The sequence below is a fragment of the Peromyscus leucopus genome, chromosome 16_21 (genome assembly GCF_004664715.2).
Source record: "Peromyscus leucopus breed LL Stock chromosome 16_21, UCI_PerLeu_2.1, whole genome shotgun sequence".
In the NCBI taxonomy this organism is placed as follows: domain Eukaryota; kingdom Metazoa; phylum Chordata; class Mammalia; order Rodentia; family Cricetidae; genus Peromyscus; species Peromyscus leucopus.
The window spans coordinates 36,870,752-36,892,916 of NC_051084.1; the positions used below are offsets into that span (position 1 = coordinate 36,870,752).

The following is a 22,165-nucleotide window of genomic DNA, read 5'->3' on the forward strand; positions in this document are numbered from 1 at the left end:
CAGCCTCTTATTTTATTTTGAGGAGGGGTCTCCTATGGCCCAGGCTGGTCTAGTACTAACAACATAGCTGAGGATAACTTTGAACTCCTGTTACCAGTGGTTAATGTCTAGATGACGTGTTTCTGGGTCCTCAGTGTCTTAATCAAATAATTGAAATAAAAGCAAAAACAGACTGCAAGGAAACGCCATTCAAAAGCAAAGTGATAGAGCAGATGAGGTATGCTGCCGAGCTTCACGGGAGGCTTCCTTCGATGGGGTCCCAGAGAAGGGGTTTAGTTGCTAAGAGGGGCCGCCCAGGTAGTTTTCTCTTTTGATTGACAGGCTTCGGTTTTAAATGCCTTTGCTGACTGCACCTGTCCCTTGCCACGACACATCAGATCTTAATCACATGCACACCCAAATATGCATACGCATGAGATGGCCAATAGGGGATTCTCCTAAAAGTTCATTAGGAGAACACAGTTTGACTCACGGTGAATGCACCCAAAACGAGTTCAGGCCAGATCCACACCCCACCCCCGTGCCCCACCCCCGCATTGCCTTATCTAGATAGGTAAGTAGAAACTCCTCTCAAAAGGGCTGTTACAGCTGACTCAGGGATGGAGAAACTCACTTCACTGTGGGCGGTTCCACGCAGGCGAGGGTCCTGGTTGCCAAGCTAGTCCCCAGGCTAGCCTGCCTCCCTTTTATCATCCCGCCTCCACCTTGCCAGGGCTGGAATCACAGGCATTTACAAGTGCGTGCCTTGTGCATTCTCTTTACGCACACCTTATTTAAGGGCTCTTTTCCTCACTCAGGCTTTCCTACGCCAGAGAAAGACTTCAGGGGGCATTTTGTAGCCTTGCTGAGTTGGCCCATGGGTGGGAGCTGTGGCCATCACAAAACACGCAGAGTTCACATCCAGGAAGCGGGGTGCACATCCTTTTCTACCCTCCCGTTGGCAGAAAGCTGATTCCGAAGACTCCCCACGCACAGGGCGCGTTCCAGACAGTGAGGGAGCTATGCTGGGAGGTTTGTAAAACCAGTTCTTCCGTCCAGCCAGGGCAGAGTGGAATTTTTAATCACGATCCGCCATCGACAGACAGCTAAGGGCAGCCACGATGGGCAGGTGGGAGTCAGGAGACCCACCAGGATACTGAGACAAGACACAGCAATTTGTTCTTCCTTGGGGAGTCCCGGGAGGGCCCACTGGAGTAAGCCTGGAAGGAGACACTGAGTTTGACATCATGCACCTGGGAGGGAATAAGTCTCAGAGAAGACGCAGCATGAGATGCTCCTCGGCCTGAAGACTCCCTGTAGTCCCCTTTCTGGACGGGAGCCCTGGAGGCTTGTGGCTGAGAGTGACTCATGCTCAACGTGAAAATCATGGAAATGGTTATGGGAAGTGGTGGGGGGAGGGGCAGAGTAAGTCACCTCCCCGTACGTCCCCCTCCCCCATTCCCTTTTCTGCCCTCTCCAGCCCTCTGCCTGCCTCCCTGGAAGGGTCCCCATGGTCCTGGATAATGGTGGCTGCCAAGCACCCACCTCCTCTCTGCCTTGGTAGCTCATTGTCACGAGGCCAACAGAGCAGAAGGTCACGCTCCCTGGGGTGGACCCTGGACTGAAAGTCCCCCCACTCAGGCCACTGCAGGAGCATGCCAGGCGCAGGACCAGAGCTGTACTGAGGGTAGGATGAGGAAGGGAGAACTCTGGGATAGGAGCGTGGAGACTCTAGGGATGAGAGGTGGGTAGACCTGCTCACAGACACACCCTTGGGCCAAACCACGGCGACTCGACCCTCTTCCTTCCTACCCAACCCTTGACTACCTTCCCCTCCAGCCCAGGGCACCCAGGCAGCCAGAAACAGAAGATAGTCAACATGTGTTAGGGATGTAGCTCAGTTGGCAGAATGCTTGCCTAAGCATGCATGAAGCCCTGGGTTCAAGTCCCCAGCCCTGCCAAGTGAGTATCAGAAGTTCAAGGCTAGCCTGGCCTTTTCTGGGAAGAAAAAAAAAAAACAAAAAAACCAACAACCCCCTTTTTTGCTCAGCTCCAAGCTCTCTTCCCCTGGGAATGCTTCATAGTTCACTGGGTAAAAGGGATCTCTCTGGTCTTCTCAAAGTCTACAGCAGCAACAGGGGAAGCCCTCACCAGTGGCATCACTAACTACTCTGTCCTCTGATCAATCCACAAATACGTGCATGTCCTGGTGGCAGGAGGCAGCCATACCTACCACTGTGACCTCCACACAGCCCGCACACATATCTTAAAGGTACTAGCGTGTCCCAAAAGTCTATGTACAGGAAGTCGGGTGGCTCCTCCACACACCACGCTCTCCCCACAGAAGCCATAGGGAAGGTGGTCAGCCAAGTCAGCTCACAATGACTGAGTAACTACAATGCCCCAGAATCAAAATGCCACTCCAAAGTTCTGGGCATCCAGCAGGTGCTCAATAAATGTTGCTTCTTTCCTGTAATCATGCAGCACGACCACCACCACACACATCTCAAAACCTAAGTCAGATGTCAGAAAAAACAAAACACATTCCCATTATAGCCACTTTGTAACTGTTCCAAGGTTACTGTCAGGAAGAGGGAAGAAGCCTGTGGGTTTGAATGAAATATCCCAGTAAGTCTCCAGCTTCTGAATACTTGATCCCCCCCTCCCCACTTGGTAGCTATTTGGGGAGGGTTAGGAGACATGGCCTTGCTGGAGGAAATGTATCACAGGAGGAGGCAAGCTTTGGGGCTTCAGAAGACTTTGTGGGTTGAGATGTGACCTCTCAGCTGCCGCTCTACCTGCAGCCAGCTTCCTCCACTCTGCCGTCATGGACCCTAACCCTCTGGAACCACAAGCCCAGTATAAAGCCTTCCTACTAGGAGTTGCTTTGGTCGTGGTATTTCATCACAGCAGTGGAAAAGTAACTAAGACAAATCCTGTTCTACATTCCACAGCCATCAACCACATTTTAGACACAATTGGAGCACTTTTAATATGAAGCTGAAGCTGGTGTGCTTAGACTTAAGAACATTTTAAAATACATCCTGGTGGTCAGGCCTAGTGGTGCATACCTTTAAGCCAAGCACTCAGAAGCAGAGACAGGAAGATGTCTGTGAGTTCAAGGCCAGCCTGGTCTACATAGCAATTTCCAGGACAGTCCGGATTACATAGAAAGACTCTGTCTCAAAAAATAAACAACAACAACAAAAATACATCCTGGCATACTTGGAGTGACTTGATGTGGTCTGTACAACTTCCTCTGTAATGGTCAAATGTCAAAATTCCTGACTCTGGGGGGTGGTTCAAGCTCCGTACTACAGCATTCTTTCACTTTACTCCTAAGCTTGATTATTTTACAATAAAAACGTTAAGAAGGGAAGCAAGCCCCATGCCCCAGGCTTTCCAGGAAGTCTGTTGTGGACCTTGTGCCCCAGCACATACTGGCACTGGCAGGGCAGTGTCGGGAGTGTCAGCCAGGGACCGGAGGCGGGTGGCCTCTTCTGGTCCCAATTAATAGCCAAACCGAAGACGTCACCAACTGCTAATTGGAGCTAAGTACGGGCTATAACGGGAACCTCCCGATTACACACCCGGCTGGAAAACAAGACACCCAGGCGAGGAGAGCAGCAGGAACGCAAAGGGGTGAGGATGGGGGACCGAGAGGGGGTGGCCTGACACCCAAATCCCTCCTCCTCCGCTTTGAGGAAATTAGAACCGAAGACGCAAACACAAGGCGGGATTCTGAGCAAAGGTGGTACAGTAACAAAGTCCCCAGAGAAGAGCCAGAAGCAGCCACTGGGGACATCCAGGGACATCGCGAGCCCCAGCTGGTCCCCCACCATGTCCGCTTTGGCCAGTTGCTTGTACTTGTTGATTTTATATATATATATATATATATATATATATATATATATATATATATATATACATACATACATATATATATAACATAAATATATATTATATATGTTTTTATATGCATATATATAATCTGAATAGTCCCTGACCTAACCCAACCAACACCTATGAAATCAAAGACTCAAGGTATTTAATTGTTTTCTTTAAAAAAAAAAAAAAAATTGGGGGAGGAGGGAAGACAGGGGAATCGGTGGCTGATATGTAAAATTAAATTAATTATAAAATAAAAATATTTTTAAAAAAGATTTGTTTGACGTGTATGTGCCTGAATGTACGTATGGACAACACATGCATGGTGTGCCCAGAAGAGAATGTCATATCCTCTGGAGCTGGTGTTACAGGCCATGGTGAGTCACCCAGTGTGGGTGCTGGGAACCAAACCTAGGTCCTCTAGAAGAGCAGCAAGTGCCCTTACCCACTAAGTCATCTCTCCAGCCCCTTAATTATTTTCATTTTTATTATTCATTCATTCATTCATTCATTCGGGTTTTTTGACACAGGGTTTCTCTGTGTAGCCCTGGCTGTCCCAGAATTCACTCTGTAGACCAGGCTGGCCTCAAACTCACAGAGATCTGCCTGCCTCTCCAGAATGCTGGGATTAAAAGTGTATGCCACCACCACCCTCCCCCACCCCACCTCCGCCCAGCTTTAATTATTTTCTTGAATGCACGTCACATTTCATACATGCATGGACCATCTCACCGGACACCGTGGTGTGGCGACTGGCGGCAAGCAGACAGAGACCGATCGGGCCCAACCCCCTCCCTCTTTTGCAGATGGCAATCTGAGGCCCAGGGATCACTCCCACAAGGTCACACAGTGAATTAGCCACTGGTCAGCAGCTGTGACCCAGTTCTCCCAGCTCCCAGGCCAACTGTCTCCACTGAAGGCTGTCCTTCCTCCCCAGGAACAGGAGTTCTCACGCCCTGGCATATCCTCTTAAAAAAAAAAAATGCAAAACGAAAAACCATTTTCAGGACGGTGAAACTGCCTCCACTTCTGCTTCCTGCAACTCCAGGGAGCCTGAAGGGACCCAGCCCCAGGGCCTCTGTCACTTGGGCTCTGCCTGCTCCTTCCTTTCCCATACTGGACGGTGGTCAGTGTGCCTCTCTGGTGGAGCAGCAGCCCCTGCCCCAGGGGGCCACCACTGCTATTCTAGCACCCAGGGTCTTCCAGTCCAGCCTCCAGAGGACCGCAAAACTGCCAGATGCCAAAGAAATGTTTGATGAGTGACTGACTGAGCAAGCAGGCAGAAAGCGGCGGCGGCAGCGGCGGCGGCGGCGGCGGGCACTAAGTAACCAGCCAGCCAGGGGCCTCCCAGACTCCTCTTCACAGGAACACAGCAGGGACAAACATCTGCTCCCAGGGGGCTGCAAATGCAAGCAAGTCTAGAAAGCAGCTGAGCTGGGGGCAGCAGGCGGAAGAGCTCTTCATTGTTAGCCGCACAAAGACAATGGAGGAGGATGCGGACCTGAGCAGACACAGGACAGCACAGGGGATTTCCTGGCTGCAAAGGGTCAAGCTTCGGGTTGAGGGCAGAGCTCCGTGGGTAGAGTGCCTGGCATGCAAGACGACCTGGGTTCAATGCCCAGCGCCAGACAAATGGGCGTAATGATGCACACTTTGATCCCAATACTCAGGAAATATAAGCAGGAGGGCCAGAAATTCAAGGTCATCCTCAGCTACATGGCAAATTCCAGGGTAGCCTGGGCTACATGAGACCCTGTTTTGTTTTGTTTTTTAAAAAAAAGGGAGTGGGGGGGGCGGGGGGGGGAACACAAGAAAGAACCAGCCAGAAACTGGAAACAGAAACAGGTCCTAGGCTGGTCCAATGAAAATGTATACACATACATCCCCCAGGGGATGTTAAGAGTTGAGTGACTGTGACTGTGGCCACCCCCTCTGGGGCCCCAAGCTCAATTCTGATAAATGTCCCTCCAGACATCAGGGTTCCAGAGGAGCCAATGACCAGGACCTCCACTGGCCCCACCTGGGTCACCCAAGTCCACAGCTGTCTCAGCATGCTGCCAGGGCTCAGCCAAGCTCACCGGTCCCTGAATCGGCCGATCACAAGGCCAGGCCAACAGCAGTGGCTCCAGTCAACCGCAGAACCAAGCAGAGAAGTGAGCTGGAGACAGGAGGTAGGCAGGTCTCAGAACCACCTGGAAGCAAAGACGGTGGATCCCTGTAATCCCAATACTAGGGAAGTGGATTCCCACAACTTTAAGGCTAGCCTGGGCTACAGAGAGAAATGCTGTCTCAAAAATACCAAAAGGGAAAAAAAATTCCCTGGAGAAGTTGACCCCACGCCCTGGAACCTGTGGATATAAATGTGGCCTTAACTGGAACTGACAGGGCCCAGCCTGTTGGCACCCCAGATCCACCGAGTCAACAGCTCTGACGATAGGTGCAGCTGTGTGGGTCCCAATTTCCAACCTTGGTAAGCGACCCAGTCTGAGAAGCCAGCAGCCCACTGCACCCAGCAGACTGTCTGGATACCCACCCACCACGTTGTTCCCATGCTCGCAAAGGGTCCTGGCCCAGCACCAGGGCACATCGTGAGTCCGCTGGGACTGTGACCAGCCGTGGATGAGGGCTCCCGGCTGCACCTGGCATAGCCGGACTCTCAGCGAAGGCTGGGATGCAGCAGAGAGGGGTCATGTGACCGTCCTGGAAGGCACATGGAGCACCCACTCTGGAGCACACACGCAGCTGTCCTGGGCAGGAAGTGGAAAGGATCTAACTCGGAAAAACAGACTCGCCCTGCCAAGGCCGTTTTCCTCCTCCTCACCAAACAAATACTGATTTCTCTTGCCGGTTGAGACACACGTCCGTCCGTCCGTCCCCTAGGTGAGAAAGTCCCTTTTGGAAAAAAGGAAGCACGCAATAGGCACTGTTCGCTTGACAAAGAAGCTCTCATCTCGGAGGCCACAAACAAGTCGCTTACTTCCCCTTCTCAGGCCACAGTATTTCTATCTGTAAAATGGGGTACCATTCCCCCCACCTCCCGACCCAGCTCACACGGTTGGTCCAAGAACCCAGAGAGGTGAAGGAAAGCTTAGGGGGCTGCAGTCATGGTATCCAGTGAGACCCTTGGCCATACATGCTGTAGGGGTCCCCCTAGCCATGCCTCCCCCCTCTGAGAGGCAATAATTACCTCCTTTCAACAGAGAAGAAAATCCAAGTACAGCGGCCAGCAAGATGGGCTCAGCAGCTAAAGGTACTTGCCAGGCCAGTCGGACGGCCTGGGTTTGATCTTCAGGACCCAAATAAAGGCGGAAGAAGAGAACTGGACCTACAAGGTTGTCCTCTGACCTCCACAAAGTCATATGGTGGCACACACACACACACACACACACACACACACACACACACACACACACACACACACAAATTGTGGTTTTAAAACGTTAACAACACAAAGGAGCCAAACATAGTGGTTGGCACACGCCCTTATTCCCAGCACTCGAGAGGCAGAGGCAAGATGATCTCTGTGAGTTCGAGGCCAGCCTGGTCTACAGAGTGAGTTCCAGGACAGCCAGGGCTAAGTAGCGAGACCCTATCTCAATAGATGATAGATACAGAACAAACATCAAGCCAGAGAGTTGTCCCCGACTTGTCTCTGGTCACGCAGCTAAACAGACTCTCTGGTCCTCATTCCAACCCAGCACCTGAGAGCTGAGCGCTGCTGCCTCCCTATGCATCCTGGCCTGTGCTGCAGGGCTCCTAGTCTGTTGGAATGGGTAACTGCTGCCTCTCCCAGGGGTGAGGCACGGATGGGCAAGGCCTTCTCACCCGCTCTCCTCCCAGGCTCACACTGGACCTTTCTCCAGGCTTCCCAGCCCCACAAGCCCTTCAGTCCTGAGGACTCCTGTAGCTCGCTCAAGGGATCCAGCTCACACTGGCTACAAATTCTGTCTTCTCTGCAGGCGAGCCCCAGGAACCCAAACCTGCCTTCTCTGCCCAGCCTGCCTTGGCCTAGAGGTCTCGCTCAGAACTGTACATGAGTACTGTATTAAGTCTTCTTCTGTCCTGCCAGTCAGCTCCCAAATAATGACGCAAAGACGACTTATTAATTATGAAAGCTCAGCCTATAGTTTTGGCTTGTTCCTAACTAGCTCTTATAACTTAAATTAACCCATTTATATAAATCTATGTTCTATGACATGGCGTTACCTCTCTTCCATCTTGTACCTCCTGTTTCCTCTCTGTGTCTCCTGGCGTCTCCAGCACACCTAGAGTCTTCCTCCTCTCCCTTTCTCTCCCTGAAAATCCCACCTATACCGCCTGCCTAGCTACTGGCTGTTCAGTTTTTTATTTCACCAATCACAGCAATACACCTTCACACAGTGTATCATGCTGACACTCCAGGTCCATGTAGACCCTGCCCTGGGCCCCCAGAAATGCCTTGCCCATGTCTCTAGGTTCTTGGGCCAGCTATCGGATCCAATCAGGGCATTCCTCACACAGCCTGACTCACATGCCCATTGTGTGGCCGGAAGCCCCTGCTGGCACACCCCAAGGCCCAGGGACTAAGGAACAGTGAGATGGTTAACACTGTCAACACTTGAGGGGTCTAGGATCATCTAGGAGATAAACCTCCAGTCATACCTGTGAGGAAGTTTCTCGATGGAGTTAAGTGAGGTGGGAAGGCTCTCTCCCTAAGGTGGGCAACACCATCCCATGCACTGAGTCCAAGACTGAGTGAAATGGAGAGAGTGGGCGGAGCATCACTTCTCTGCTGCTCCCTGACTGCGGTTGTCATGTGACCTGCCGCCTTCAGCTCCTGCCATGATGGACTACACCCTCCAACTGTGAGCTAAAATGAAACTTTACTTCTATAAATTGCTTTTGTTGGATTGTCTGACACAACAAGATGGTGAGTAATACAGACAGGAAGGGCCCAGTCTCCTATAACCTGTCACCCCTGTTGGGTTGGGCCCCTCAGGTAGAGGCCACACTCACACCACCTTCTAAGAAGGCAGAGCTTCTTGGGGGAAAGGAGCCTCCAACATAAGTGATTCCATGGCTCCTCAGCTCACCTTACGCTCCCAGCTCTCTCTGAGCTAGCTGAAGGGCTTGCATTCCCGGGGTCCTTAAAGCCTTAATTTTACAGGAGCCTCTCAAAGCCCTGAGGGGTGTCCACAGATGAGGGGTCTGGGAGAGGTCACACAGAAAAGCTGATATTGAGGAGGTCTCCCTGGATGCCCCTGCAGCCCTTCCTGACATCGAAACCTCCCCTCTCAGTGACTCTGACCCTTAACTCCATATCCAAGCCTTCTGCTCCAGCTGTGGCCCTGACTGGCCTGCCTCCGGGCCTTTGCACTTGCCACCCTGTCTGCCTAGGATGCTCTCCACTGGCTGTTCCCTGTCACGTGCAGCCTGGGCTGAAATGGCAGCTTCTGGTTAAGGCCTTCTTTGACCACACCATCTAAAGTAGGAACCCTTAGCCTTTCCCACCGACTCTCTGATCCCCCCTCTTAGCAAATATGTCCACTTAGGGTCTGTCCGAAAGCCTTTCTTGTTCAGCTGTTTCCCGTACTCTCAGTGTCTGGCATACCAGAGGTGTCAGATAGTTGTTGACAGAATGAATTACTGTACCACCCCTACCTACCCTAGAAAGAACAGATGGTCTAGCCTAGGACTTCCTGCCCCCAACCAAGTAGTCAACCCAAACCAGCTCGAGACCAAAGTCCCCTCTGGGAAAGCCTTTTCCCAGCGTCCTGTGACCTAGCTCACCCGGAAGATACCTTTGCCTGCAGGTGGAGCAAGCTGGCACAGGAATGCCAAGATCGGTCCCTTATCTGGTTTTCCCTGAGCTCCACCCCTGTGAGTCACCTAGAGAGAAGAGGGTGGGGGATGGAAGGCAGGCGGCTCTGCCTGCTTCTTCAGAACCAAAAGCCATGGGTGCCAGGTCGGGTCCTGCGGGTTGAGGGGGCCACTCTTCTGCAGGAGGGAAAGGGGTCTTGTGCAGAATCCAGGAGGCTTTGTTGTTCTTTTGTACAATGGAGGCCCTAGAGGGAGGCCCAGGCCCAGGCTGTGGGCCACACCCACCCACCCACCCACCCACACCCACACCCACACCCCCGCTGCCCATTAGGCACAGCAGGCTTCTCCAAGGTGAAGGCCACTGGCTTCCAACTGGGGTTTCACTATGTTCTCCTTGAAGCACCTTCCTGGAACATGAAACTGGCCCTGCTCAAAGAACCAAGGAGAAAACAAAAATTAAGGAAGTGAAATATCTACATATGTACAAGATGTCCAGACAGAGGCTAATTGATAATGTGACAGAGGTCCCCTTCTGGGGTAGGATCAAAGGTAAACTATTGAAGATCATGTTTTTCTAAATTGCTTGATAAAAAAAAAAAAAGCAGATACGTGTATGAGTTTCTCACAAACAGAACTCTTTTTCAAAAATAAAAATCCGCAAGAGCCTGGAAGCACACACCTGTAGCACCCTGCAGGCTGAGGCAAGAATATCACTGGGAGTTCCAGGCCAGCCTGGGCTACATGATGACTTCCAGGTCAGCCTGGGTTAGATATCCTGTCTCAAACAGCAAGAAAGGCCTGTCAGAAACCACTTTGCTTTCAGTCTGAGATCACCTACGCCCACACAGAGCGGAAGGGAGGTGGCTCCTCCTAGAGAGACCACCTCCCACTCCTACCCTGGAGAGGTGAGCTACAGGAGCTGGGAGGGCTGGAAGGTGGTGGGCAGACACCGCTGTCTTGGTCTGGGGGGGGGGGCTCTGAAGCGGTCCCCTCCCCCACATCACTCCAGGCTCTGATTTCTTCTGCCTCCCAGGGCATCTTTGGGGACCTCTCTTGTTCTTCCAGGGTGGCTGTCAAGCACCTGGCAGGGAAGAGGAAGGAGGAGTGTGCCAGGCAGTGCCCTGTGTATATAAGGAGTGGAGTGTTTACAGTGCCAGGCCCGGCTCCCAGCTCCTTTACTTATCAGTCCACTTACTCTCGGCAACCCTGGGCGTGTTCTGCTCTACTATCCATTTTGCAGATAACGCCACGGGAGCCCAGGGAAGTCCTCAGAGGTGTAACCGGGTGCAGAGTTCACACTCAATGACAGCGGAACAAAAGGATCCAAAGGCTGTAGACCAGGGATCCAGTTTGGGTGGCAAAATGTTCACTGAGGACGCACAAGGCCTTCCCTGGATTCCATCCCTAGCACCACATAGACAACTGGCCATGGTCGTGCATGCTTGTAATTGACTACTTGAGAAGTGGAGACAGGAGGACCAGAAGTTCAAGGCCACCCTCAGCGACATTAGGACTTTGAAACCTGAACGACATGAGACCTTGTCCAAAAAAAACAAAACAAAACAAAACAAAACAAAAAAATTAAACAAGAAAGGAAGGGAGCTTGAAAGGTGGCTCAGTGGTTAAGAATATTTGCTGCTCCCAAGTTCAGTTCCCAGCACCCATATTGGGCAGTGCATAACTGCCTGTAACTCCAGTTCCAATAGCTCTGACGCCCTCTCTGGCCTTCTCGGACACACACAGACACACAGGCCGTGTGCATAAACTCATTCAGGCCCACACACATACACATAATAAATAAATACATAAACTTTTTAAAACCAAAGAAGAAGAGAGGCTTGGGAGACTGGCCCATCCTTAGAGAAGACAACTTGTTCCTATTTCCTCCTGCACTCATGACGTCCGCCACCTGCTCCGCCCATTCGCCGTCACCTCCACAGCGGCTTCTTTTCTTCCTGATTCCTCATCGACACTACACACACTCCCTGACCCAACAGGCTTGGCTTTCTAGACAGCCAGGGAGTGACTGTGAGTTCAGATTAGCCCACTTCAAGTTCAAAGCCTCGAAAGCTGGGCGACATCAGGGACTCCGCTGCCAGGCTCAGCTCTGTCCTGGGTCCGATCCTGGCCTTGTGGGTACAGGTGAAACTCCATCACCCTCACACACCGAGGCTCTCCTCCTCCTCTTGCATGCTCAGCCTGGTACGCAGAGCCACACCCCTGACCTCTTGGAGCCCAAAGCCCAGCAAGAAAAAGCAGTGTGTAAACAGATCTTCAGGACTTTCTGGGCAATGCTAAAATTAGAGGTGAGGCCCTGTGGCGTCAGGGCACATGTGTGACAATAATTCACCCTGCATATGGGAAGAGGGGGCTCTGGGTGCCTCTGGGTGAGACTCACAGTGACAAGTTGGGGATACGGTGAGCAGGAGGGAACACGGGCTGAGGAGAAACCTGGGAGGCTTAGGCCAGTCCCGAGGGGGTGATCTTGAACACATTCTTCTATCAAGAAGCCCCCTTGGTGTGGGCCAGGGGCGTCAGAATAGGTGGCTCAGGGTCTTAGGTGTAACATACGTGCCCTCAGGCTTCGGGCACTTTTGAACCTGCCTTTGATCACAGGGTGGACACGGAGGTCATGGACCTCAACAGCCACCACATCAAGCCAGGATGCTGCTCTCTATAACCTTGTCCGCCGTTTCCCTAAACTATGTTCGTTTATTGTTGTCTGCTGTCTGTGATGGGGTGCTGGTTACCCACAGGTCGTAGTCATCTAACATCTTCTTTTTAAACAAATCCAAAGCTGGTGAGGTGGTGGGTGCCTGTGACCCCAGCACTCTGGAGGCAGAGGCAGGAGGATCTGGAGTTTAAGATTCAGAGCAACTTCAGGGTCGGTTGGGGCCACATCAAGACTGGTCTGGACTACTACATATGACTCTAGCTTAAGAAATAAATAAAATTGGACTGAGTGGCTGGCACATGTCTCTAATCCTGGCACTTGGGAGGAGGCAGCGGCAGGAGGATCTGTGAGTTCGAGGCCAACGTAGTCTTTAGTCAGGCCATTAAGGACTTCATAGTGAGACCCTGTCTAAAAAGTAATTAATTAATTAATTAACATTTGGAAAAGAAATCAGTTTAAAGAAGTATGTGAAGCTAGGCCTGGTGATATATGTCTATAATACCAGCACTCAGGAGGCCCAAAGATTGCCATGAGTTTAAGGGTAGTCTGGGCTCCAGAGTACAGCCCTAACTCAAGAAAATAAAAAGAGAAAAGAAATGTAAGTGAATAATATTATAATTAACATTACTTCTATACAGGGCAATTTAATAACATCTGATTTAAGGGCTGCTGCAGGTATAGTTCAATGGGTGGAGTGTAAGGAGGGGGCGGGGCAAAGAGGGAGAAGGAAATCTGTCAATGCCAGGCCAAATTAGCATTGCTACCCTCCAAGGCTCTAAGTGCCAGAAATGACTGCAGCAGGATTAAGTCGTGGTGACTGAAGAGAGCAGGAGGGGACTTCTGGCGTTGGCTGTCCTTTCTTACTGGCTAAGGATCGGCTACAGGCACACAGCTAGCTTTTCTAAAACACATGGAACCACGCAGGTGTAGATATTTCTGTATGGAGTCACACATCCACTGGCCCTTCACCCCAGCAATTCTTCTGAAAATTACCCCGTGTACACACATATGCAAACTTAAAAACAGATACAAAAATTACCCCGTGTACACACATATGCAAACTGAAATACAGTTGGCCCCGTATTACCCACAGTAACAACGGATCGGAAACAACCACAGAAATCCCCAGCCGTGGCCAGATTAAATAAACTTTGGCACAGCCTAGAATGGAGTCTGTAAGACCATCAAAGAGAAAGACGCACGCCCTTGGGGCTCATGAGATGGCTCAGTGGGTAAAAGCTTTTGCCTTGCAACCTCCACAACCTGAGTTGGAGCCCCAGAAAAGGTAAAAAGAGATTACCAGCTCCATAAAATTGTCCTCTGACCTCCAAAATGCAAGATGTGGTACCTACAACGCATGCATATACCCACATACCATAAACACATAATAAAACATAATAAAAAAACTAATTAAAAGACAGAGGCAGACCCCGGCAGTTATCTAAAATGTACAAAGATTTTACTATGAGCAAAGTCCTGGTGATTTGGTTTGATTGGTCATGTTTGCCTAGCATGCACAAAGCCCTGGGTTAGCATCATATAAACTGGGTGTGGTGGTGGACACCTGTAATTCTAGCATCCAGGAGGATCGGAAGTTCAAAGTCATCCTCGGGTACTTAGAGAATGTCATGCCAGTCTGAGATATCTGAGGACTTGCCCCCACCAAAAAAAAATAAATAAAAGCATTAAAGTATTAAATGAAAAGGTGAGGGGCTCCTGTATATATATACACAGACACACACTCACACTGTATAGAGAACTGTGTATATATGTATATACATATGTATATATATATATGTATATATTATAGATACCTCAGAAGTAAAAAAATAAACAAGTAGCAGAGGTCCCCTCTGTAGAAGACAAAGCAGGAAGGGGGAGCAGGTTGCCATTGGCCATCATCTTCATTTTTTATTTTTGAGACAAAGACCCCACTCCTTTTCTACTTGTGTGGGTATAGGGGTCACAAGGGCATATGTGAGCTCAGAGAACAACTCTGTAGAGAGTTTCCTCCTTCTACCTTTGAGTTCCAGAGACCAAACTCAGGATGTCAGGCTGAGCCATCTCTCTGACCCCCTGTGGTAATCTGAATGTCATAGGCCCCCATAAATCTCATAGGAAGTGGCACTTTTAGGAGGTGTGGCTTTGTTGGAGTGAGTATGGCCTTGTTGGAGGAAGCTGTCACTGTAAGGGAGGACTTTGAGGTTTCCTATGTTCAGGAAACTACCCAGAGGTCAGTTGACTTCCTGTTGCCTGCATGATGTAGCACTCTCAGCTCCAGCACCATGTCTGTCTGCATGCTGCCATGCTCCCCATCATGATGGTAATGGACTGGACCTCTGAAACTGTAAGCAAGCCACCCCAATGAAATGTTTTCCTTGTAAGAGTTGCTGTGGTCATGGTGTCTCTTCACAGCAGTGAAAACCCTAAGATACCCCTTTTCTACTTTTAATTTGTGCATGATTACATGCATTTTCTGTCAATGATAATTTATAAGGAAAACCTTTTGCCAGCCAGGCATGGTGATGCATGCCTGCATCCCAGGATTTCAGAGGTAAATGCAGAAAGATTAAGAATTCATGCTCATGAGCTGGAGAGATGGTTCAGTGGTTAAGAGCACTGGCTGCTCTTCCAGAGGATCTGGATTTGATTCCAGCACCCATCTGACAGCTTACAACTATCTGTAACTCCAGTATGGGGAATCTGATTTACTCTTCTGGCCTCCGTGGGCACCAGGCACACGTGTAGTGAACAGACACCCATGTAGACAAAACACTTTTTCACAAAATAAAAATAAATAAATCCTATTTTAAAAAGAATTTAGGGGCTGGGCACCTTGTTTTTGTTTTGGGATTTTTTTTGTTTGGTTGGTTTGGTTTGGGTTGTTTGTTTGTTTGTTTTGAGACAGGGTTTCTCTGTGTAACAGCTCTGGCTGTCCTGGAACTCTGTAGACCAGGCTGGCCTCAAAAATCACAGAGATCCACCTGCTTCTGCCTCCTGAGTGCTAGGATTAAGGACATGCACAACCACCACCTTGCTCTTTATAGACAGAAACGCAAGCATTCACACTTCCGGTTTATTAAGTGAGTAACCCTTGCCCCCACCCATCCTCTTGCCAGGGGTGAGGCAGGAGACGGCATCAAGATAATGGGCTTTTCCGTAAATGGCTTCCAATTAGCAGTCAACTCAATGCAGACAGATTACTTAACCTGCAGTGGCCGCCACCCTGCAGCCACATTCTGGCACCTGGAGCCACCCCAGCAGCCCTGCCCTGCAGCTGAGCTCTTGGCCTGGGTAGGGAGATATTTTTAAGCAGAAATACTGCCGGGGATGGGAATACAGCAAGCTCAGTTGGCTAGAGAGGGAAAGTTCCAAGTTCTGAGTCCTGCTCAGTCTCAAGAAAAGCAAAGCAAGAGCCTACGTGGGTGTCTACAGGGGCTTCAGGGTACGACTCTGATCTTGCAAGCTTACTTGACTTCACATAACTGTGTCTACCTTCAGTTTTGGTGAGCTTTCTGGGGGGGGTTCTGTAGTGCGGATTGAACACAGAGCCTCCCACGTGCTAGGCAGATACTCTACCCCCAGTCCTTTTCTCACTTTTTATTTTGAGACAGAGTCTCACTAAGTTGCCCAGGCTGCCCTTAAACTCACTCTGTAGCGTCACCAGGCCTTGAACTTGGGATCTTCTGGCCTTAAGCCCTCCTGAGTGCTGGGAGGCCCGCATAGCTCTTTCCTCATTCACTCTCATCACTAGTCCTAAAAAGGGGATGCTGTAGGGTGTGAGGCAGGACGCATTTCTATTTTACGGGTGAAAAAAGGAAGACGTGACGAGGCCCGGCCAATGGTTACACACTGAAGAGGAGGAGAAAGACTGGGACCCCCACCTTTCCACCCTTGGCCTTAGCCTCTCCTTTTTTCTGACTTACAGACAAGGCAAGACTGAGCAGGATCACTGTGGTCTCCGGTGCTGGCTGTCTTCAGCCCTGACTGCCCACTGCATCGGTGTGAAACGCTGAGGTACAAGTTTAATAAATACTTGTACCACCAAGGCACGGGGATCTGTCGTGCTGGAAACGTCCCAGTTCATTCTGATGCGACTTTGGGTGAGAATCTCTGAATTATAGCTCAAATCATCGACACCCCCCCTTCAACCTCCCTGCAACTTATACCTCCACGTCTCCCCTCCACCCTTGGGGCCCTAGCGCTCCTGCTTATCTTTCTTTCGGGGTACCTGGAGTCAGAGAACAGGGCTGGAAGCTAGCCAAAGACTAGAACGAACAGTTCTGAGACCCAAAACAGAGATATCATTTGCCTACGATATGCCAGTGAGTCTGGGACGCAGCAGGACTGGAATCAAGATCTGCTGGCTGCAGCAGGGTTGCCTCACAAAGGGGTCCCATTCAAAGGTAGCCTTGATGACCAGCCCAGCAGCTCCTGCTACCAGAAGAGATGCAAGGGGGAGCTGAGGAAGAGGAGGGGGAGAAAGACAAAGAGAGAGAAAGAAGAGGGAGGGACGTAGGGAGGGAGGGACTTATTTTCAGGGGACACTTTGGGATCTCTGGACAAGCCTATCTAAGTACACACTGGAGGCAGGGGCCTATTCCATAGAGGTGAGGGTAGAGCCAGCCTGTGGAAAGATATCTTCATGCCTAGACTGAGATCCAGTTATTCTAAAATGCCTCGGTAAGCCAGGGCTGGTGGCACACCCCTGTGGTCCCAGGGCCAGGTATGTGGAAGGTAGAAACAGGGGGATCAGGAATTCAAGGTCACTGTCAGCTACACAGTGATTTGGGGACCAGCCTAGACAACATAAGACCCTATCTAAAAGAAAAAGAAAGTCCCTTGGGGTAGCTTACACCATTCATGTCTAGATAACATTGATGGTGCCAGACATGGTGTCTTAGAACTGTAATTCCAGTACTTGGGAGGTTAAGGCAGGAGGATTACTATGAGTTCAAGATTAGCCTGGACTACATAGTGAGTTCTAGGCCAGCCAGAAATGCATAAGACCCTGTCTCAAAAAAAAAAAAAATGAGCAAACACACACACACACACACATACACACACCACCAGCTGGACTGAGCTACAGTGAGACACACAACAACAACAACAATAACAATAGTTAGGTGTGGTTGCACATGACTTTAATGCCAGCACCTGAGTGACAGAGGCAGGTACATAGAGAGACCCTGTCTCAAAACAACAACAACAATAAATAATATTATTATCTCCCATTTTTGAGCCCTCTGTGATCTCATCTTGGACTACTTCCATTTTATTTCCACAACCATCCAAAGGTTTAATAATTACTGTCTCCGATTACAGATGAGAAAACTATGGTCAGAAAAATGAAGGAACTTCTCCAGACCACTCAGCTAGAACGCCGCGGGCAGTATTCAAAGCCTGCTTGTGCACAATCACAGCAATCCTGATCTTCCGCGAGCAATGCCAGAACTCATGAAAACAGTGACCTAAGAGCCGCACAGTGGAATGCTCCCCTCCAACAAGAAGGCAGGTGCATCCTCCTCCCATCAAGGAGGAAAGCAAGACGCCCAAGGGAAGCTGGAGGGAAGGTTCCGGCAAGTAACAGCAGAGACCAGACTTGGAATCCAGGTGCCTACAAGCACAAAAGCTGACCACCTCTCGCTATGCTGATGGGGAAGTCACACCCTGCAAGCGTGGTGGGCGCGGCCAACATCGTACCCACCGCCTACCGAACCACCAGAGGATGCACAGGGCACGGCTGATGAAGCAGACCCCATCAGGTTGGTCGTAGGTGAGCAGTAGCACAGATGGACAAAGTGGCGTCCTGGGGGCAAGTGCTCTAACGCTGGGAACTGGGCGGCTGCATTCGAGTTGAGCTGGGGCCGCCACAACATCCCGCTTCCCAGGGAAGTGGGGAGAGGAGCCGCTGCGCACTCCCGGAGGCCTCCCTGGAGGGGCTAAAGCTGGACCCCAGGCGGGATCGGGTGTGGGGGCCATCAAAGGAGTGTGGAACATCCCATACCCTCCTCCTCCCCGCTGCTCCCCAACCTCCAACCCCGGCTCCGCCGACTCCATCCCGATCACTCACTCACCCAGAATACGGTGGAATAGACGATGAGAGAGAACTTGAGCCAAAGGTAGGAGACGCGCGCGCAGTAGCGCACCTGCTCCGAGTCCCCGCGGGGCATCGTGGCTCCCGCGCGGGGCTGCGGGGCTGCCCAGGTCCGGCCACCGCTCCAGGCCCCACCTGCGGCTGTCCCGCGGCCTGCCCCGCCACCCGCGCGCTCTCCCGGGACTGACACAGGCGAGCCGCAATCACCGCTCGGGCCAGGGAGCGGACAATGCCGGCGGCCAATGGAAGCGAGGGGGCGTGTCGGGGGCGTGGCTTCAGCTCCAGACACAGCACAGACCGGGAGAGGGGAGGGGGCGAGACTCCAGGAACCAGCGCTCCCGGGCTGAGACACCCCGCGCCCCGGAATCCGGCCTGGGAGCTTATGGCCTGGAGAGGCGCGGGAGGAAGGATGAGCTTTCCCAGTTCCATATTAGAAAGCAGGCTTTCAGGCGGGGGCGCAGTAGTTCAGTGGTAGGGCGCTTGCCTAACTTAGCCTGGGTTTCTAAGCACCCTCAAAAATAAAACGTGCCAATGAATACTGCAAGAGGTAAGGACTAACTGCAACCGTGTTGAAAGTGCAAGGGAAGCACTTTGGGAGGCAGAGGCAGGAGGATATTTGCGAGTTCGAGGCTAGTCTGATCTACATCGTGAATTCCAGGATGGCCAGAGCTGCACAGTGAGACCCTGTGGGGGGGGGGGGGCGGGGGAGGAAGCAAAACAAAACAAGTGCAAATGAGTTGCGGTTGCAGTTGCACCCTAACGCGGTCCTTTAATCCCTGCACACAGGAGGCAGAGGCAAGCGGATCTCTTGAGCTTGAAGCCAGTCTGGTTTACATTGTGGGTTCCAGGCCAGCCAAGGTTACATGTGAGACCCTGTCCGAATAAAACACACAACAAAAACATGGAAGTGAGTGTGTAAGAATGATGATGGTCTGCATCCTGGAAAGTCAGCAGTCCAGGGTGGAACTCAGGGGTCCCTTGGAGCAACAGTCTTCCAGACACAGATCTGCTCCATGCTTCCCCCCAACTGACCATGGAAATCCCCCCCCTTTGGCACTCAGCCCTATTCCTAGAGCAGCTTCTCCCAGGAAATCCTCTTCTAGGCCCATCCTCAAACCCAGTCACCTCACAAGTCAGTGAGGATCTGACCTGCCTCCAGCCTGGCCTTTCTAGCTAGACCACAGGTGGCTATGAGTCTTTTTTTTTTTTTTTTTTTTTTTTTTTTTCCCTCAATTTAAGTGGTCCCAGCTATACTCCGTACTCTGTTGTTTTCCTGTCCCCAGACCTAGCCTAGCTCATCCGGGAGCCTGAGAACGAGGCAGTCTGTGTTTGTGGCATTCAGTAATTAAATGCGTGGCTGCCAGTCAAGAGCTCTGGAAGTGCTGAGTGGGGGTCCCTGGTGGTGAATATGGGAATAGCATCTATGGGCAAGTTCCCTGGGCTGAGTTGACCAGCAGGAGGGAAATGTTCAGGAGGTGGGCTGTCCAGGTGTAAACCCTGGTATTTCTCTCTCCTTAAAGATTTATTATTATTTTATTTATGTGTGTATGTGAAGGACACGAGTACACCACGGGATTTAGAAGAGGATGTGAATTCCTCGGAGCTGGAGTTACAGGCAGTGGAGAGCTAACAGATGTGGGTGCTGGGAACCAAACTCAAACCCCCTGCAAGAACAGGAAGCCCTGTTGAGTGCTGAGCCATGGACCCAGGCCTCTACTTTGTTTTGTTTTGTTTTTGGAAAACACATCACTCTGAAGCATACACACGCGTAAATAAACTAGGCATAGACTTCGGAAAGGATCTTAGGCATCGCCCTTCCTGTCCAAAGAAAGACTTTGTGGAGGAGTCCTTTTCATATAGAGACAGCACATTGGGATAAATCCTTGAAGAGAGCCTCTGTTCCATGCGTACACAGCTGTCCATTACCTGAATCTTGTCTCTGGAATGCCCCGATTTCCTTGAGCAGACCCTTCCTGAACGGATGGACGGACAGTGGGGTCTTAGGTGATTTTACTGGAGTTACAGGACCAACCGGTTTGGTGGCTCCCTCCCTGCTCCTAAAGGTTTGCATTGTGGATATCTATCTGTACGGGCCTCGGAATATGTGTTGAGATCTCTCTTCGTGATAACTTGGCAGGGACGTGTAGAGGAAAGCTACCTTGTCGGTAATGGCCGCGACAATGGAAGGAGAGGAACCTCAGATTTCTGCAAAGCTGATGGCCCTGAGTAAACCTGCCGCTGTGCAACTGGACCCATGACTCTGCCTGTGTTTCCTCATCTGTGAAGCCATGAGGCTGGACCGTTCCTATCCAGCTCTGGCTTCTTAGTCAGTAGATCCATCAGTCAGCGAATGTGTATACTGCTTCCAGTCCGGGGCTCTAAGGAAAAGTTCCAAGTCTATCCTATCGAGGAGTGGGGAATGTAGGGACATGCAGCACAGGAACACACACACACACACACACACACACACACACACACACACACACACACGAGTGCACCCATGTGCAAAAAAGCACAGAAGAGGTTAACTTCAGATGCAGGTGTATGCTAATGATATAAGGAGCCGCCCAGAGGAAGGCGCAGCAGGTGCAGGGGCCGTCACGCAAGCTTCCCGGAGAGCCAAAGGGGCGGGGCCAGTGCCTAGGAAGGAATTCTTGTATCTTGTTTAACTTTGCAAATGACGGCCACTTCTGCCTAGCGGTGGAAGGCGAACCTAACCAAAGAGGTTCCGTTTTTTTCCCCCATCACGGTGCAGGCCTCTAGTAAGGTTCATGTGGGGAAGGGACACGTACTCTAACCTGTAGTTTAGAAGACCGCCGTGAAGGGCAGCGAGTGGGGGCGCGGGGGGGGGGGGGGGGGGGGCTGAGGAGGAGGCCGTGGAGATGGGGGCAAATGGTTGGTTTGGGCTATTTTCTAGCTTGAGGGCTCCGCACACCCCAGGGTAGTTGTGAATTCAGCCCAGTACAAAACCATAAACCTACTCCGAACATTGTGAGAAACTTTTGCTTGAATTTTGTAGATGACAGTGTCCTTCCTGTTGTGAGGTCGAAACATTGGACTTGTCTGGTGCAGAGGCAGGGCTTACTAATGGGTGAGTGTGGCTTGTGAGGAAAGAGATACTTGGGAGGGTCTCAAGGTCTGGTTTGAATTCTTTTGCAATGAACAACCAGGTGGATACAGGTCATTTGCAAAGGGTGGAGAGGAAGGTAGCTGCCTGGCCCCACCAACCCCACAGCCTCTTATAAAATAATCACTCAGAAGTTGATATTAATTAAAACTGCTCAGCCATTAGCTCAGGCTAACCACTGACTAGCTCTTACATTTAAACTCAGCCCGTTTTTTTGTTAATCTATATGTTGCCACGTGTTCCGTGGCTTTACCTTGTGCCATTACATGCTGCTCCCTGGACGACAGAGGAAAGGCAGGAATAGGTACAGGTATTTGAGGATGACGATGGTGATGGTGATGATGATGACTTGGAATCTCAGAATGTATCAGTTAGCTTTTGCTGTACAACAACAAAAACCTCTGGGCTACACTTCTCTGGAAGGGGGAGCTGTTTGGAGAAGTTCAGGAGAGGTTTCTCCAGACCAGACACCCAGTCTTTTCCTCAGTTTCCCAGCCCGATCCCCAAGTATAATCTTTAGGACGTCTTCATCAGACGTCTTCAGTCATTGCCGAAGGTAGTGTCGGACTTGGGTCTCACACCATCCTGACTCCACCTGAGT

General features: G+C 50.9%; 1 protein-coding gene across 1 annotated transcript in view; it reads right to left on the minus strand.

Annotated features, from left to right (window-relative positions):
* Nucleotides 1–18,620, minus strand: part of Tspan15 (tetraspanin 15) — a 42,942-nt gene extending 24,322 nt beyond the window's left edge. Inside the window, exon 1 of the mRNA XM_028886182.2 lies at nt 18,418–18,620. Within this exon, the coding sequence (XP_028742015.1) occupies nt 18,418–18,513 (96 nt within the window). The 5' untranslated portion in view covers nt 18,514–18,620. The remainder of the gene's footprint in view (nt 1–18,417) is intronic.
* Nucleotides 18,621–22,165: the final 3,545 nt, after the last annotated feature.